The following is a 20,008-nucleotide window of genomic DNA, read 5'->3' as shown; positions in this document are numbered from 1 at the left end:
CCTATGGAACAGTTCTACTTTGCACACGTGGGATCAACAGGAGTCGTAATCGACTCGACGGCAACTAACAGCAACAAAAACAACAACAATCATAATCAATTCCTGAGTCTGAATCAAGTTAAGCTTACCTAACTCAAGTTGCCATAGGTCATCCAGGCGAGCACCACACATTCCCCCAAAAACATACATTTTAGGACTTCCAGAATCTTTTTTGCAATATATAACGGCTGTGTGGGATTCTCTTGGAGAAGGCACAATCCCTTTAGTCACTGGAATACTCCAACCCACAACACCAGACCCATGTTGTAGTTCCAACTCATAGAAATCATTTAAGTATCTAGAATATTATGAAAGAAATTAAAACATTATAATATATATCTTTTATCTGCTTTAATTTTTGTTTCTATTTATAAAGATAATACATGCTTTCTGTGAAGAACTCATAGAGTACAAACAAGGCATAGTGAGAGCAGAAAACCCACGCCTCACTCATTCGACACATATTTATCAACCACTACTGTATACTAGGTCAGCGAAAAAGAGGAAGACCCTCAATGAGATGCCTGACACAGTGGCTGCAACAACGGGCTCAAGCATAACAATGATTCTGAGCATGGCGCAGGACCAGGCAGTGTTTTGTTCTGTGGTACACAGGGTCGCTGTGAGTCGGACCGACTTGACAGCATCTAACAACAACAACACTGTGTACTAGGTACTCTTCTAAGCACTGGGAACCAGTAGTGAACAAAAAAGAGAAAAAATCCCTGCCATCATTTACCAATACTCTTGTCGATGATACTGTGGTGGCTTTAAAGTATAGCTGCAAATTTTCTGACACTCTTCCCATCAGGAGGTGTGGTCTATGTCTCTTCCCCTTGAATCTAGGCAGGCTTGTGACTACTTCAATCAATACAGTATGGCGAAATGACACTGTGACTCCTGAAGCTAGGTCATAGAAGGCCAATGCAGCTTCACTACAACACTCGATCTTGGCACCAAGAACCACCATGTAAGAAGTCCAAATACTACAAAATCATTGATCTGGAGAGGCCACATGCAAACATGCAGGGTGACAGTCTCAATTAAGTCTGTCTCTCAGCCATCTCAGCTGAGGCACCAGACATGGGAGTGACTATTCAAGGCTTCCCATCTGTGTCCTGTCTGAATTCCTGACCCACAGAATCTATGAACATAATAAAATGGTTGTTGTTTTACATAATTAAATTTTGGACAGTTTGTTACATGACAATAGTTAACCAGAATAATCACTACTGATGACATTCTGGTAAGCATCCTTTCAGACTTCTCTCTCTATGGCTATCCGTATATAAATAAACGAAACCACAGCACAAGTACTACTTTGCAACTTTTTTTTTTTTTTTAATTTCACTTTATAGCAACATCCTATATAGCGTTTTTTACTTTAGAAACTGGGATTAAATTTGTCACCTATGACATGGATGTTTTCAAAGTTTTGAGCAAAATGACTTTTATAAGAGTTTATTTCTTGCCAAATTATTCTCCACGTTTAAGTGCAAAATTAAAACATTTTAGGACATATAAAACCTCATAGTTTAGCCATATAATCGTTCTGGGCAGAAATGATTCTAGGATGTCATCCAGGAAAAAGAAGAAGTCCCAGAAAGAATACAATGGATAAGAGAAATGGTAGTGCAAAGAAACCAGAAATTTATAGTTACATTAAATTAATGTTGATAAATGTGGTTGTGAAGTCTAAGCAATCACTAAGAAAGACTTATAAAAACTTAATTTCTTAACATTATTATAATATAGAATAAAACTCAAGAGTATATGGCTCATATTCTCGTAAAAAGACCAGACTTAATGGTTTGACTGAGACTGGAGGGACCTCAGAAGACATGGCCCCCAGACTCTCTGTTAGCCCAAAATTAAAACCATTCCCAAAGCCAGCTCTTCAGACAAAGATTAGACTGGACTATGGGACATAAAACAGTAGTTGTAAAAGAGTGTGCTTCTTAGCTCAAGCAGATACATGACACTAAGTGGGCAGCTCCTGTCTAGGCAAGATGAGAAGGCAGAGAGGGTCAGGAGCTAGCTGAATGGACACAGGAAATCTGAGGTATAAAGGAGGAGTGTACTGTCACAGTATAGGGAGAGCAACTAGGGTCACATAACAATGTGTGTATAAATTTTTGTATGAGAATTTAAATTGAATTGTAAACTTTCACTTAAAGCACAATTAAAAAAAAATATGGAACATACAGAATAAGAGGGTAGGCAAAAGAATACTAAATAACAGTAATTTATTCTCAAGGATGACAAGCCATTTTAAATATGTTAATTTCTGAACAAGAATTAGCACATATAACTTTCAAAGAACTAGAGGGAAAGAGTCAAAGAAAAATAATACATCAAGAAAAAGTAAGGAAAAGAAAAAATAAGCAAAGAATAGAAAATGGAAAGCAGTTAATAAGATGGTCTAAAAACAAAACAAAACAAAAAAGGACAAATTATATATTTTAAAAAAACCTGGTGCACATCACAGAAAAAGATCAAATTTCCTTAATATAAAGAACTCCTACAAAATCAGTAAGATAATGATCAACCACACAATAGCCATAGGTAAAAGGATGTAAACTGACAGTTGACAAAACAGGAAATAAAAACTATATATATGTGTATATTTACAAACACATATAAACACACACACACACTTTAGAAAATGTTCAACCTCATTACAACTTTTAATAATCTAGCAAACACAGGAAAAGAGGGAAAAAGCAGCAACAAAGCAGAGTAGGTGGAAAACATAAAATATGAGGGCAGGAAAAACTTTCCTATTATAAGACAAAGTCTTTGAAGTGGGAGGAGGCAAGGGAAATGAAATAAAAGAACCCTGAATTCAGTAATAAGCTACTAAAAGCAAAGATGATATTAAAACTATTTAACAAGTGACACGGCATAGGCTTAAATTAGAATGGACACCAACCAGAATACTATACCAGTTCATACTGGCTAATTGTTAGTACTATTTCCAAAAGATAAGTCTACAACAAAATGATGCACACAAGTTGACAATAAAGGACTGGACAAATGTATCAGGAATGTGAGAACAAAAATAAAGTAGGGGTAGCAAAAAGCAACCTTTATCTAAATAATATGCCATCAAAATATATGAAACAAAATTATTCGATATATAAGAATAAAACACAAACCCAAAGATTTTAACATTTTTAACAGAAACTGATATCACCTAGACCCACAAAATAAATAAGCATTTTAATAATAATTTAAAACATTGATTTAATGTATAAATAACCTTGTATCCAAATAATCAAGAACCCAAGTCTCTAAGAACACCTATGGAATAATCACAAAAATTAACCGTGAAGTAAACCACAAAGACAAACTCCAAAAAGGAGAAACTTCTTAGACTGTATTTTCTGACCACAATATAATAAAACTAGATATGAACAACAACAACATTTTCCACTTGAGAATTAAAAAAAAAAAAAGGTACCAAATTACTTTTGGATTAAAGAAGAAATAGAAACTAACAACAATAAGAGCACTATATATCAAAATCTACGGGATCAGCCAAACAGTACCCAAAGGAAAATGTGTAGCCTTTATTAGGAAACAACAGAAAATAAATGAACTAATAAGCATTCAAATCAACAACTTAGAAGAAGAGAAAATAATAAAGAAATGGAATAGAGATAAAGAAAGTAAATGAAAAAGAAAAATAGTCAATAAAACTAAAAAATGGCTTTTTGAAAACACCAATAAAATAACAAATCACTAGCAAGTCTGATTAGAATAATGGACAGATAACACAAACATCTGAAATGGAAAAAGAGACACAACTATTTGGAGTAAATAAAACAAAATATATAAAGAACACTTAAGGATCAGTAATAAAAACTGAAATCCATGAAAAAGCAATTAAAACAAATAAATTCAGCAAGGTTGCAGGATAAAAGATCCGTATAAAAAAACCTGCATTTCTATATAGCAGCAATAAACAATCCAAAAATGAAATAAAGAAACCAATTTCATTCACTATGGCATCAAAAAGAACAAAATATTTAGAAATAAATTTAACAAAAAAGAGTGAGACTTGTACACTGAAAACTACAAAACATTGCTAAGAGAAATTAAAGAAGATCTAAATAAGTGAGAGGCATTCTATTAAAATGGCACTTTTTCCAAATTGATCTATAGATTCAACACAATCCCTATCAAAATCCCAGCAGGCATTTTTTGCAAAAATTGGCAAGCTGATCCTAAAATTTACATATAAATGCAAAGAATTCGGAAAAGCCAAAACACTCTTGAAAAAGAACAAAGTTTGACAACTTACACTTTCCTATGTCAAAACTTACTGTAAAGCTACAGTTATCAAGACAATGTGGTATTGGCATAAGGATAAACATACAGATCAGTGGAACTGAAACTGAGAGTCCAGATAAAAATCTTTATGTTTATGGTCAACTGATTTTTGACAAAGATGCTAAAGCAATTCAATGGAGAAAGGATAGCCTTTTCAACAAATGGTGTTGGAACAACTGGATATTCACATATAAAAAGGTGAATTTAGACCCTTACTTTACCTAATATATAAAAATGAACTCAAAATGAGTCATAGACCTAAATATAAGAGGTAAAACTATAAAATTTTTAGGAGAAAATCTTCATAATCTTGTGTTAAGCAGAGTTCTTAAATATGACACTAAAAGTATGAGCCATAAAAGAAAATTTTGATCAACTGGACTTCACCAAAATTAGAACTTTTACACTTCAAAAGACACATTAATATCAGGCTCTGAGGGAGGGGGTATCGGGAATTATTGCTTAATGAGTATAGAGTTTCTGTCTGGAGTTTTGAAAATAAACAGTGGTGACAGTTGTGCACGTACACACACACACCACCACCACCACCACCACCATTAAAAAAATGAAAAGACAAGCCACAGAATGGGAGAAAATGTTTGCAAATTACAAGCCTAATTTAAAAAAAAACAAAAAATTATATCTAGAATACATAAAAAAATCTTATAACTCAATAACAAGAATACAAACAACCTAATCAAAAAATTTGCAAAGGTCTTGAATAGACATTTCAGCAAAGAAGATATATAAAATGGCTAATAAGCACACAAAAAAATGCTCACCATCATTAGTCATTAGGAAAATGCAAATTGAAACCACAATGAGATACGTTTCACACCCACTAGAATGGCTATAATCAAAAAGACAGAAAATAACGAGTGTGAGGAAGAACTGTATGATTTTAATTTCTTTCACGTTTTATAATTGTGTAATTTAAAAACGTGCTTGTTTTTTTAAATGGAAAACTGAAGAGACATGCTAAAAGCTTAAGTATCTAGCGTAGTGTGGTAGAATAATTTTTTTTTCCTTTTCTCTATATTCCAAATTTTTCACGATGTTTCAATATATTTATTATTTTAAAAGTTCGGGGTGGGGGAAACTAAAGACCCTACCATCAATCTAATACAGGTAAAAAGACACATACTGTGGATAACAACTACGTATCATACACATGCTAGAGTGCAGCTTGAAAGTGCTCTGAAAATTTGACCAATGATCTTATTCAACCATCACAATGACAATGCAAATTGGGTATTTTTATCACTTCCATTTTATGATGATGGAAAACTTAGATTACCAGGCTTAGATGACTTGCTCTAAAGAATGCGTGTGGTAAGCAGTGAAGCCAGGATCAGAAAACAGCCTTTTAGGGTCTAAATCTCCAAATCCTGAGTGCTATAATGACCATGTGATCAAAACACTATGGGGGTGGGGAGGGCAGAAGAGGCAGTGATTAATTGTTTAGAAAAAGAAGGAGATGATTTGTTCTAAAAGTATTTGCTAGTGTGAACCATTTTAACAGCTTCCTGTATGAAAAACGAAAATGATGGCCTTCACTTTATAGTCAGATTTTTGTCACCAAATTCCCAGAGAAACCTAATTATAAAACAGCCATCTATAATTTTCATTATCATTTATGACTTAGCTAAAATACATTACAGCTCAATATATGCAAATATATTGATATAAGCCATTATATTAATATCAACTTAATAAGATTATCTGATTAAAAAGGGCATAGGTTTGAAAACTACACACTTCAGGGACTAAGCAAAACATACGAGGCCAGATTTATCCACTGTTTAGGTTTAAATGCAAAAAGCTAAGATTCATCCCTTTTAATAGTTAGAGATAGAAGAAATCTAATGTTCCTAATTTAAATCATAAAGTAAGCAGTTGGTCTGAAAAAAAGTCAGCATACCTGGGAACATTATTGTTTGAATCTTCACTTTCATTTGCCAGGCCACCAAACAAATAACATTTGTTACCATATAAAGAAAAGCTATGTCCAAGCCGAGGACAAGGAGGTAAACCAGAAGAAGGGGGCTGGGGTCTCACTTTCTTCCATAACCAACGACTTGCCTAAAAAAGAGCATAAATACACTAAGATAAAATCAGGATAATACTCTTATACTGTCAAGAGTGCAACATCAGAACCCCACCCCGCAAAAAACCCACTGCTGTCAAGTCGATTCTGATTCATACAGACCCTATATTGCAGAGTAGAACTGCTCCATAGCGTTTCCAAGGCTGTAAATCTTTACGGAAGCTGACTGGGCTCCTTAACATCAGACCAAATACATTTTAATCCAAATTCCATCAGAAGGCTCTAATAAGTTATTTTTGGGACAAATGACAAGTAAGCTAACTTCTGGAATTAAAACAAATGTTCCAATAGAAATTCAGTCTAGTCTTTCATATTCACAGATTTCCACAATGGCAAATTACAGTTCTAAAGTATTTTCTAAATGAAAAAATAAATATTATATATAACTTTAATTAAACATAATTTATGTATTCCTACTTTCTGAAATTAAGAAATCCATGAATGGTATATATTTTAACCTTTAAATAACCATAAAGCTCATTTAACAAACTAAACTCCAAAACTTATCCTCTGGTCATTGGTATTTGCTTTATCTATTTTTGAAATGGGTTGCCTATAAATAGGTATGATCCACACATGTAGGCCAATTAGCAGATGCCCTCATGATCATGGGCCTGAACACATGCATAGTTCAGGAAGGAAAGTCAACTAGTGCTGTCGAAGAGTCTGGTTTAGTAAGAGTCAAATTTAGAAAAGATATATGAATCTATCTTCTTTTATATGTATTACCAGAGGAAAAAAGTGATTATGGGTGTGAGAGTAACAATTTCTACAACACTAAGGCAGCAGTTCAAAGCATGCACTGGGGACCATCAGCACCAGCTAGGAACTTGTTAGAAATGCAAATATCATGCTTTCACCACAGATCTGAATCAGAAACTCTAGGGGCAAAGCCTGTTTTCACAAATCCTCCAGGAGCTTCTGCCTCAGGCTAAAGTTTGGAACTACTGCACGAAGATACAAAAACCTAAACACATATACAACTGATACTAAAGTAATACATGTCTTAACGTTAGAAATGTTGCACTGGGTATTGAAAAAAGACTTACACTAGAAACTTTCGGCTTTTTAGTGAAGTGGAAACATTTTCTTTGAAACTGTAATATGTGAAGCTCACACTATTTCAAATATGTTAATGAAATATTTTGCAATCTTTTGAAGAGTTATTAAAGCTTCAGACTGAGATAATAAATTTGAAAAACACTTACTTGTAACTCATATAACTCATTGCTGTATCTTCCATATTCAACCATTCCCCCAAATACTAATATTCTGGTACCATCACAGACAAATCCATGGGCAGCGCAGCCTGGAGGGATGTCTCCTCTAACAGCTGGTAGGAACCACTGATTGGTAACTAGTTGCCAAAATAAAATTAAAACCAATTATAATAAACAACAGCTACCACATACTATGTGGTATGTACCTTATATGTATCATCTACATCAGTGGTTCTCAACTGGGAGTAATTTTGCTCCCCAGGGGCCACTTGGCAATGTCAGGAGACTTTTTTGGTTGTCACAACTGGGGCGAGGGGGAGAATAGGGGCAGGAGAGTGCTATTGGCATCTAGTTGGTAGAAGCTGGGTATGCTACTAAACATCTTACAATGCACAGGTAAGCCCCCCACAACAAAGAATTACCTAGCCCAAAATGTCGATAGTGCTGCTGTAGAGAAACTCTGATCTACATCATTTCTCACAAAAATCCTGCTGTGTGGGTATCATTATAAATGAAAAATCTGAGGCTTACAAAGGTTTAGTAACTTTACTTCTGATCCTGCGCAACTGGCAGAACAGGATTCAAACCAGGTCTAAGCCAGGGTTTTTACACTATATCAAACTGTCAAATAACTTTTGAACTTCATATGCTGGGGGGCGGGGAGGAGGAGAGAGCAAAAACTAAAAATCACTCCATTGTTTTTTTCACTTTTAAATGACCGCTATGATTAAGTTGTCTTGTCAAAGAAAAAATTCACGGATGGTTGAAATAAACTCAAAATTCAGTAATTAGCCTTACATCAAAGAGACACGATAGCTGGAGCATTTTTAAGTTGGAAAAATGAAATCCCAACCTCCTTTCTATGCCACAGACGTACTCAATAGCTGGACCTCCACGGGCAGAAGCAGTTGGGATTTGCAGTGGTGCACAAGCTGTGACAGTCCTCCTTTCTGAGGACCAGTCCAGAAGAACGCTGCGCGACTGAGCTTCGGCACACACACCCAACTACCTACCTATCAGAGATAACGCCGGTCTCACCCACGAACCACTTCCCCGCCAGTTTAGAGAGCTACCAATGGGGTAAATCTTGATTGCCACCTGCCAAATAACGGGGCTGTATTTGGGGTGGAAGTACCAGAATGCCTCCTGCTTTCCCTTCTCAGTCCTGAGATTCCTTTCCTCCTAAGGGAGTTTGAAGAAACGCAAAGACAGAAAGGCCCGGAGGAGCTTTGGTTTTCAGTTGGTTTGGTGTTTTGACAGGGGAGGGATCTCGGGGCCCTGGAGGGGGTGAGACTTCGGGGAAAGGCCCAGGCGGATGGAAACTCTCTCTCGCGTACGTCCGCCAGCACGGCCGGGCGGGGAGGAGAGAAGAGCGGGACAGCCTGCCTGAGGGCCGGCGCGGCCAGCTCTGGGTCCGGTACCGCCCCGCTGGCCCCAGAAAACGGAGCTGCCGCCCAGGACACTGCGGGGCCAGAGCCGCCCGGCCGAACCGCGCTCCCTGCCGCCCTTCCGGGAAGGCAGTGACCGCGGTGGCCCCGGGAGCCGGGCAGTGACAGCTGTCAGGGCCGCGGCTGCCGCTTCGCCTCCCCTCCCCCTCCGCGGCTCCACAGCCTCGGCCGAGGAGCCGCTGCCGCGGCCGCGCCTACCGGTGTTGTAGACGTGTAGCTCGTCCGCGATGCCCTCGTTGCCCCCTCCAAAGATGATCATCAGCTCCCGGATGGCCACGGCCCGGTGTCCGTGCCGGGCGCGGGGGACCGGCCCCGTGAAGGAGGAAACCCGCCTCCAGTTCAGGAGGCTGGGAGCCGCCATCTTCCCAACCCCCGCCCCTCTGCCCACAATGCATCGCGCCCGCTCCAGCGCCCCCGCTCCCGGGGGAGGGCGGGGATCCGCCTCCAGCTGTGCAGTGGGAGGGCGTTACGTGACCACAGTTTCCCGGGGCGAGGCTGGGGGCCCGCTACGGGGTGAGGAGACGTGGCCGCGGAAATTTCCCCGAGTTTTCTCCCACCCCACCAGGCGTCGCTGCTGCCCCAGGCGTTCCTGGCAACGAGTTTTAGGGGGAAAGACTTTCTCTACCGACCAAGTTCCCCTCCCCACCAAGAGCCTCGTTTGGTGAAGGTACAGCGTTTTCTTTCTTGGCCACTGTAATTGAGCATCTATGATGTGTCAGGCTGCGCTGGGCTGGTCCCAGGGAAGGACGTGGAACGATGAAACGTGGTGGGTCCCTTTGTAGCGAAGATCAGACCCTTTAAAACAGTTACACCCCAGAAAGCATGGCCCCCGGACTCTCTGTTAACCAAGAACTAAAACAATTCCCGAGGCCAACTCTTCAAAGATTGGACTGGACTGTGGGACATAAAATGATACCCGTGAAGAGTGCGCATCTTAGCTCAAGTAGATACATGAGACTAAATGGGCAGCTTCTGTCCCGAGGTGAGATGAGAAGGCAGAGAGGGTCAGGAGCCGGTTGAATGGACATGGGAAATCAGGGGTGGAAAGGAGGAGTGTGCTGTCGCAGTATGGGGAGAGCAATTAGGGTCACATAACAATGTATGTATAAATTTTTGTATGAGAGACTAACTTGAAATGTAAACTTTCACTTAAACTACAATAAAAAAATTGTTCCAATGGGAACAATTGTATTTTAAATTACAAAATAAATTTCTGTTAATACAAAAAAAAAATTACAACACACCGTGAGGAAAGCTGGAGTAAAGGTGCAAAGTGCTATGAGCGCAGGGAAGAGACCTGTCTTTGCAGAGGGGGTAACGTGCGCGTGCCGAGGGCGCTGGGATGTCGAGGATGCTGGAGAGGGGAGAAGGCATCAGGGCGGTCGGCGCAGGGAACTGCATGATTCCAGAGACTCTGCCTGGAACCACTGTGCAGTGTGTAACCCACATAAGGCCCCTGCCTTGTGTTCAAGGTCCTCAGGTGGCACAAATGGTTAAGAGCTCTACTACCAGGAAGGTTGGCAGTTGAAACCCACCCAGGGGTGGCTTGGAAGACAGGCCTGGCAATCTGCTTCAGGCATGTGGTCGCCATGAGTCGCAAGCAGCTCCATGGCAACTAACAATAACAACAGCCTTCTGTTTTGGTCCCGCACAGAATTCCACTAAAAAAGATAAAAGTCCAACAGAGAGGAAAAAAGAAAACAAAATCCCTACCTCAACTCTCAAGAAGCTACCAAAATATATAGTCATACACAATATAGAGCAAATTTCCTGAAATTATTTTTTCCTCATCTCTTATCATTTTCAGTTTCTCTCATATGTCTAGCTCATCCCCGGTAACTTCCTCAAACCTAAACATGCCTCTTCACCTTCTCACCTACCTAAGCTTTCTTTTGAGAGGTAATTCTTTACCTTTTTAAAGGAATTCTCACTATTCTCTCCAGCTCCTACTTTTCAAGTTCTCCCCCCTCTTTTCAAGTTCACCCCATTACCCCAAACGCATAATAAGGCCAAAGAGAGTTTGAGCAGGGAGGAAGGGTGGCTGGGGAACAAAGGAAAAAGGTTATGAATACTTATGCATTAGTACATTTCCTTGTTACGTACATAACATGGGCTCCCCAAATACTCCTGTTACAAAGTTTTTATGGATCTGCAGCAAAAAATGGAAAAGTTAGGACAAAGCAGTGAGTTTTTTCATAAAGCCAAAAGTATTGAATTTAAAGGACTGCACTTTATCCTGAGAGTTTGGTGTTAAAACATCCTTACTTTTATGAATGATGGTGTAAGTAGATGTAGGTTGCAAATTAAAAAAAAAAAAGATATATGAAAATCTGGAAACCACTTAACTAGGAGAATAGGGAAGGCAAGATAGCCTTAAGACAAAAGAGATTGCAGGTTATAACTGGTGTCTTATGTAAGGAACTGCAGGACGATAGAGGAAGTGCTTAATCAGATGGAAAAGAAGTATTAACCAGAGCAGCTTTGACTCACCTCTGCTTAAGTGAGGAGTCTAGAATAGGTCCCCGATTGTCAAGAAAGCTACCCTCAATCTCTGAAACCATAAGAATGGAAGCAACTACCTGGGAGGAGAGTGTATTGTTCTTAGTTATTGTTAGGTGCCATCAACTCAGTTCTTACTTATAATGACCCATGTACAACTGAACAAAACACTGCCTGGTTCTGCCCCATCCTCACAATCGTTACTATGCTTGAGCCCATTGTTGCAGCCACTGTGTCAATCCATCTCATTGAGGGTCTTCCTCTTTTTTGCTGACCTCTACTTTACCTTTTATTTTTTTTAAATTTTTTTGTTTTACTAAGCATGATGTCCTCTAGGGACCAGTCCCTCCTGATAACATGTCCACAGTACGTGAGACAAAGTCTCATCATTCTCGCTTATAAGGAGCATTCTGGCGTACTTCTTTCAAGACATATTTATTAGTTCTCTTGCAGTCCATGGTGTATTCAATATTCTTTGCCAACACCATTATTCAAAGGCATCAGTTCTTCAGTCTTCCTTATTTATTACAGAGCTTTCGCATGCACGTGAGGCAATTGAAAATACCATGGCTTGAGTCAGGTGCACCTTCGTCCTCAAAGTGACATCTTTGCTTTTTAACACTTTAAGGGGGTCTTTTGCAGCAGATTTTCCCATTGCAATATGTTATTTGATTTCTTGACTGCTGCTTCCGTGGGCATTGTTTGTGGATCCAAGTAAAATGAAATCCTTGACAACTTTAATAAAATGTCCAAAACAAAAAAAACAAACTCTTGCCATGAAGTCAATTCCAACTCATAGCGACCCTATAGAACAGGGTAGAACTGCCCCATAGGGTTTCCAAGGCTGTAAATCTTTATGGAAGCAGACTGCTACATCTTTCTCCCATGGAGCAGCTGGTGGGTTCAAACCGCCGACCTTTCGGTTAGCAGCTGAGCATTTAACCACTGCACCACCAGGCCTCCTCAATAGAGTGTAGAGGGGGGAAGAAAGGAGACTAGTACCCTGAAGAAACCAACATTTAAGAGGTGAAGACAGGAGGATGTGCTCATAAAGGAAATGGAGATTGAACAATCAGGTCAAAAGGGAAGTAGGTGAGAGTGATGTTGAAAGAGCCACAAAAGAATGGGGTTTTATAGAGGCAGAAGTGGTTATCAAAGCCAAAAAGCCATAGAGAGGACAAGTAAGATATGGACTGAGAAGTGTCTACTGGATTTTCAAATTAGGAAGTTATTAGTGGCCTAAGTTAAAATACTTTGAGTGGAGACAGAGGTCGGAAAGCTAGAGTAGGTTGAGGAATGAATAGCAAGTAAGGACATATGGATAACATATAGTCTACTTTTTACAGAGTCTCAGCCATGAAAGGAAAGAAAAAACAGTAGCCAAAGGGGAGAGATGGGTACAGGCTAAGTTGTTGTTTCAGGTGGATTAGACTTGAGTATAATTGTCGGCCCTGAAGAAGAGTCAGTTGAAAGGGGAAGGCTGAAGACCAACATGGAATATGTCATATGGAAATGCTTTCTGCCACAGTAGCAGAATATCAAACACATTGTGGCAGGAAGCAGAAGGACAGCCAGGATGGGGAGAGAGAAGTCTCTTCTTACAGGGAGAAAAAACATCTTGCTCAGAAGTAACCCATCCAACTTCCCCTTGGTTTTCACTAGCCAGACCCAGGTCATTTAGTATATTAAGATTACATTAGCTGCAGTGGCAGAAGTACCAAAATAATACTGACTTCTAAAAAGGTTTCTCTCATGTAAATGAATTTTGGAGGTGTCAGTCCAAAGCTGGTATGACACCTCTGTTTCACCAAGTCATCAGGAACCTAGGCTCCTTCCAGCTCATGATCCAAAATGGCTGCTGCAGCTCTAGCTATCACATCTGCATTCTAGCCAGCAGGAAAGAGTAAAGAAAAGGAATCTTTCCTTCTCCAGAACACATTTCAGAATTACTCACATTACTTCCACTATATTTTGTAGGCCAATATTTTGTCACAAGGACACATCTAGTTGAAAGGAGTTTCAGAAATGTACTCTTTATTTAGAATGGCCATGTGTCCAGGTAATATTCAAATTCTGTTATGAGAAAGACGGGGAGAGCAGACACTGGGAACCATCTTGCAATCTCTGCTACACGTGGGTACAGGAGTCTGGGAAAGTGGTTTCTGTTTGGGGGGAGGTTAGTAATGAGAAGCAGGCAAGGGAGTAGAGGGCTGGAGATGGCAATTGGTTGAGCTAACCAACTATGCTTGCCTCAGGGAGAGTTGGAACTTCATGGTGCAAGATCCTGGAGAAACAAGAAAGAATGGGATCAAAAAAAAAAAAAAGATACAAAGAGTATGATAAGACGTTCAACTAAGAGTCCACTGGTTCAGCAAAGGCTCATAAGCCAAAGACAGGACCTAAATTAATAGACATAAATATATGTCTAGGCAGAGGGCATTGTTTAGAGAAGATGGGAGAGCCAGTGTAAATATACAAAAAATCCCAACTGAAACTTTGCCCAATCCATAGAATACTATCTATGAGGAAAAAAAAAAAGTACATGTAGATTTACATGTATACTAAGATTGAACAAATAAGTATATATAGATAATGAGAGCAAGATTTCTCAATGTAGAAAAAGGAGTTATAAATAAGCAAGGGGGGAAGGCTAGAATGAACCCTGTGGTGCTGGATTAGAGTATGAAGTCATGTTTATTTTGCTACATAGAGAGATAGATACAGAAATAAACATAGATATGTATGTATACATGTGTTAGTATATATTTCTTAGCATTGTTTGCTGAGAGGACCTAGAAGCATTGGCACCTCAGTAGCAACAAGTACACCTAGCACCCAGATCTTGGTTTCTAAGTACCATTTCTCAATAAAAGAAACCAGAGCTACTTGGAGAAATGACTGATTCTAGGAGTGAGGCAGAGAAAATACGAGATCAGCCTGGAGCATCTTGTAGTGCCAAAAAGGAAGGAAATGCTCAAAATAAAAAAGGGAGGAGGAGGAGCGTAGAGGCATGTGAAAAGGACACAGGAGCCAACCTAAAGAGCTCCCAATAACCAAAGCTGGAACAATCTGAACAACAAAATAAATAATGATAGTATTGGGCTATAACCCAAAAAATAAAATAAATACTCATACTCCATACTGATATAAATGAATGATTGGATAAATAAATAAATGGGTAAGAATGGACAAATCTTTTTTGCAGAAGAATTCCAATGAATAAATGTAGATGAATGAGGGAAATAGAATATCACCATTAGAACACCACATTGACAATTGCTACACTCAGGATTCACTGATGAATGCTAAAACTAGCAGAGGAAACTTTTAGTAGAAACAGGATTCTTGCATAACCTCAAAGTATCTCCCCACAAATATTAATTAGCGTGGTCATTTTAACATATGTCTATAAAGTCTTTGGTACTTCTGCCTCCAGGAAGTAGAGCTTAATTCCCTTCTTGAGTGTAAATTAGACTTAGTGGCCCATTTCTAATAAATAGAGTATGGAAAGGAAAAAAAATAGTAACTTTACAGTAGAGAAACCTGGCAAACACTGCCTTAACCAAAAGATCAAGGTTAACACCACCAGTGATTTAAGTCATGCTGATATCATGAGATACCATGATACGATGTGATGAGAAGGGCACTTCACCTCTGTGGTATTCTTCCCTAAAATCCATAACCTCAGTCTAATCTTGAAAAAACACTGGACAAACCCAAAGTGAGGGACATACTACAAAATACCTGACCAGTACTTTTGAAAAGTGTCAACGTCATAAAAGACAAGGAAAGACTGAGAAACTGTCACAGATTGAAGTGGACTAAGGAGACATGAAGGAGCCCTGGTGGCACACCTGCTGCAACACCTAAGGAACCCTTGTGGTGAAATGGCAAAGCACTCAGCTGCTAACCGAAAGGTTGGCAGTTCAAACCCACCCAGTGGCTCCAAGCGAGAAAGACCTGGCAATCTGCTCCCTTAAAGATGACAGCCTAGAAAACCCTATGGGACAGTTCTACTCTGTCACATGTGGTTGCTATGAGTGGAAATAGACTCAATGGCATGCAACAACACACAACAACATGACAATCAAATGCAATGTGGCATCCTGTAGTGAATCCTGGAACAGAACAAAGGCATGAGTAGACACTGGGAAAATTCTTAATAAAGTCTGTAGTTCAGTTAATAATATTGTATCAATGTTAATTTCTTAGTTTTGATGTATGTACCATGGTTATATAAGATAAAAATATTAGGGCAAGTTGGGTGAAAGTATTCGGAAACATTCTGTACTATCTTTGCAACTCTTCTGTAAATCTACAATTAGTTCAAAGTAAAAACTTTTAAAAAAATTAACTACAGGTAGGAGTTAGCTCAGTAATGGAGGAATGTTTCTTTTATGAGACTGGAGGGAGTGGAGCTATAGAGAAACCTGGAAAAGAAGGTGAGCAGGGAGCCGAGAGTCGATATATGATGGCCTCAGTTTTCCCTGGGATGTAGAAGGAAATGTCATCTGCTGAGAACAAAACAGTGATTGTGGGGTGGGGAGCCAGACGTAGAACAGGGGCAAAAGAGTCTAAGCAGAGGTTGACAGTAGACAGTGTTAGGAAGTTCCCCAAGTGCTACTCTTATTGGGTTAAATTATATGTCCCACTGTCTAGTCGTTAGTAGAAGTTTTACAAGTACTGTTTTGCAATCTTTCCCCTATAGAGTAATTCTCCTAATTAGACTTTTAAACTTAGTTTTAGTATGATTTTGCCTTGGTTATAAATAAGAGTGGGCAGAGCCTTGATACATGTGTCTGGTTACAAATGCTGGAAGGAACAGGTTGCATATTTAAGGTTGCTAGCATAGAGCTGCTTCCTTGCTGAAAGTGAAAAGGATTTGAAGTACTTACAGATGAAGGTTAAAGACTACAGCCTTCAGTATAGATTACACCTCAACATAAAGAAAACAAAAATCCTCACAACTGGACCAATAAGCAACATCATGATAAAGATTGAAGTTGTCAAGGATTTCATTTTACTTGGAACCACAATCAACGCTCATGGAAGCGGCAGCCAAGAAATCAAATGACGCATTGCATTGGGCAGATCTGCGGCAAAAGACCTCTTTAAAGTGTTGAAAATCGAAGATGTCACTTTGAGGACTAAGGTGTGCCAGACTTAAGCCATGGTATTTTGAATCGCTTCATATGCATGCAAAAGCTAGCCAATGAATAAAGAAGACTGAAGAAGAATTGATGCCTTTGAATTATGGTGTTGGTGAAGAATACTGAATATACCATGGACTTCCGGAAGAATGAACAAATCAGTCTTGGAAGAAGTACAGCTAGAATGCTCCTTAGGAGAGAGAATGGTGAGACTTTGTCTCACGTACTTTGAACATGTTATCAGGAGGGACCAGTTCCTGGAGAAGGACATCACACCTGATAGAAGGTCAGCGAAAGAGAGGAAGACCCTCGATGAGATAGATTGACACCGTGACTGCAAAGATGGGCTCAAGCATAGCAATGATTGTGAAGATAGCGGAGGACTAGGCAGTGTTTTGTTCTACTGTACACAGGGTTGCTATGAGTCAGAACCTACTCGATGGCACCTAACAAACAACAACAACAACAGTATAGAGTTACCTCACACAATAACTGTTCAGTTAACAACATTTTGCCATAAAGGCTCTCAAAAATTTTTGGACAATGACACCTTCTTTTTGGATACAATGATTTTTTTTAACCTTAAAATATGCTAAATAAATACTCTATAAGAAGTGATCTTTGACATTCAGGTAAAGGCACATTCATCCATTTACCCAACACATCAGTTTCTGGTTAGAGAATTTCACATGGAACTATTTGAACTTGACACCATGTTTAGATGACTGTGCAAACTAAAATTGTACCAGCGATCATAATTATCAATGGGAAAAGTTACAATTGTTCTGTGACATTTAAAAGTTTTTGTTAAAATATTAAAAACTCTCTTACTGTTCCTGCTATATAGGGAAAAGGGGAGAAAGCTAAATCTAACATTTAGTATACTGTAATTTAAAACATTAGAAACATTGAGAATTAAAGTTTTTTTATTACTTTTTATAAAATTTCTGAAGAGTAGTTCGAATAGTCCTTCTTTCTTCTTGAGTCCATCTCAAGAATAGATTTGACACATCGAACATTAATGACCAAAGAACAGACAAGTTGTGGGATGACATCAAGGACATCATACATTAAGAAAGCAAGCGGTCATTAAAAAGACAAGAAAGAAGGACCAAAATGGATGTCAGAGGAGACTCTGAAACTTGCTTTTGAACTTAAAGTAGCTAAAGAAATGGAAGAAATGATGAAGTAAAAGAGCTGAACAGAAGATTTCAAAGGGTGGCTCGAGAAGATAGAGTAAGCTATTATGATGACATGTACAAAGACCTGGAGTTAGAACACCAAAAGGGAAGAACAGGCTTGGCATTTGTCAAGCTGAAAGAACTGAAGAAAAAAATTCGAGCCTCTAGTTGCAGTATTGAAGGATTCTATGGGCAAAATATTGAATGACACAGGAAGCATCAAAAGAAGATGGAAGGAATACACAGAGTCACTATACCAAAAAGAATTGGTTGACGTTCAGCTGTTTCAGGAGGTAGCATATGATAAAGAACCCATGGTATTGAAGGAAAAAATCCAAGCTGCACTGAAGGCATTGGTGAAAAACAAGGCTCCAGGAACTGATGGAATACCAACTGAGATGTTTCAACAAACGGATACAGCACTGGAAGTGCTTACTCATCTATGACAAGAAATTTGAAAGACAGCTACCTGGCCAACCAACTGGAAGAAATCCATATCTGTGCCCATTCCAAAGAAAGGTGATCCAACAGAATGCAGAAATTTTCCAACAATATCATTAATATCACAAGCAAGTAAAATTTTGCTGAAGATCGTTCAAAAATGGTTGCAGCAATACATCAATAGGGAACTGTCAGAAATTCAAGCTGGATTCAAAACAGGACATGGAACAAGGACTATCATTGCTGATGTCAGGTCTAGGCTAAAAGCAGAGAATACCAGAAAGATATTTACCTGTGTTTTATTGCCTATGCAAAGGCATTTGACCTTGTGGATCATAACAAATTATGGATAACGTTGCAACGAATGGGAATTCCAGACCACTTCATTGTGCTCATGAGGAACCTGAGACCAAGAGGCAGTAGTTTGAACTAAACAAGGGGATACTGTGTGATTTAAAATTAGGAAAGGTATACATCATGGTTGTACCATTTCAGCATACTTATTAAATTTGTAGACTGAGCAAATAATCCGAGAGGCTGGACCATATGAAGAAAAACATGGCATCAGGACTGGAGGAATACTCATTAACAACCTGCGATAATCTGATGACACAGCCTTGCTTGCTGAAAGCGAACAGAACTTGAACCACTTACTGATGAAGATCAAAGACTGTAGCCTTTAGTATGGAGTACACCTAAACATAAAGAAAAAAAAAATCCTCACAACTGGACCAATGAACAACATCACGATAAATGGAGAAAATATCGAAGTTGTCAAGAGTTTCATTTTACTTGCATCCACAATCAACGCCCATGGAAACAGCAGTCAAGAAATCAAACAACATATTACCTTGGGTAAATCTGCTGCAAAAGACCTCTTTAAAGTGTTGAAAAGCAAAGATGTCACTTTGAGGACTAAGGTGTGTCGGACTCAAGCCATGGTATTTTGAATTGCCTCATGTGCATGAGAAAGCTGGACAATAAATAAAGAAGACTGAAGAAGAATTGATGCCTTCGAATTATGGTGTTGGCAAAGAATGCTGAATATACCATAGACTGCCAGAAGAAGGAACAAATCTGTCTTGGAAGAAGTACAGCCAGAGTGCTCCTTGGAAGTGAGGATGGCGAGACTTCGTTTCACATACTTTGGACATGTTATCAGGAGGGACCAGTCCCTGGAGAAGGATATCATGCTTGGTAGAGGACCAGCGAAAAAGAGGAAGATCCTCGACGAAATGGATTGACACAGTGGCTGCAACAATGGGCTCAAGCATAGTAACAACAGGATGGTACAGGACCCGGTAGTCTTCCGTTCTGTTTCACATAGGGTCGCTATGAGTCTAAACCAACTGAAAGGCACCTAGACACAGCAAACAGTTTGAATAGCGCTTGTCTTGTTCTTCTGGTTGTATAACACCATATGGAGTAAGCACGTTTTGTATGCCTTGGTGAATTGTTATACTACTTTCTTTTTTTAAAATTTTTTTATTGTTGTAGTTTAAATGAAGTTTACATTTCAAGTTAGTCTCCCATACAAAAATTTATAAAGAGATTGTTATGTGACCCTAATTGCTCTCCCCATACTGTG

At 39.1% G+C, this 20,008-nt stretch overlaps 1 protein-coding gene across 10 annotated transcripts in view; it reads right to left on the bottom strand.

The window, feature by feature from the left end:
- The window catches only part of HCFC2 (host cell factor C2), a 41,330-nt gene extending 31,794 nt beyond the window's left edge, over positions 1-9,536 (bottom strand). For 8 of the 10 annotated variants that reach the window (XR_002823645.1, XR_002823644.1, XR_002823643.1 and 5 more), the window contains exons 1-4: positions 9,348-9,532; positions 7,690-7,838; positions 6,296-6,456; positions 129-337 (exon numbers count right to left, since the gene is read on the bottom strand). Coding sequence is in view for 6 of the 10 variants with exons in the window: in XM_023728979.1 (XP_023584747.1) it covers positions 129-337; positions 6,296-6,456; positions 7,690-7,838; positions 9,348-9,510 (682 nt within the window). In the remaining 4 variants the exon portion in view is untranslated. Of the gene's footprint in view, positions 1-128; positions 338-6,295; positions 6,457-7,689; positions 7,839-9,347 lie in introns of all 10 variants that reach the window. The other 2 variants (XM_004373775.3, XM_023728981.1) reach the window with 2 other exon arrangements.
- Positions 9,537-20,008: the final 10,472 nt, after the last annotated feature.

The sequence above is a fragment of the Trichechus manatus genome, unplaced genomic scaffold (assembly GCF_000243295.1).
Source record: "Trichechus manatus latirostris isolate Lorelei unplaced genomic scaffold, TriManLat1.0 scaffold00027, whole genome shotgun sequence".
Classification (NCBI taxonomy): Eukaryota; Metazoa; Chordata; class Mammalia; order Sirenia; family Trichechidae; genus Trichechus; species Trichechus manatus.
This window is presented reverse-complemented; position numbering and strand designations above follow the sequence as displayed.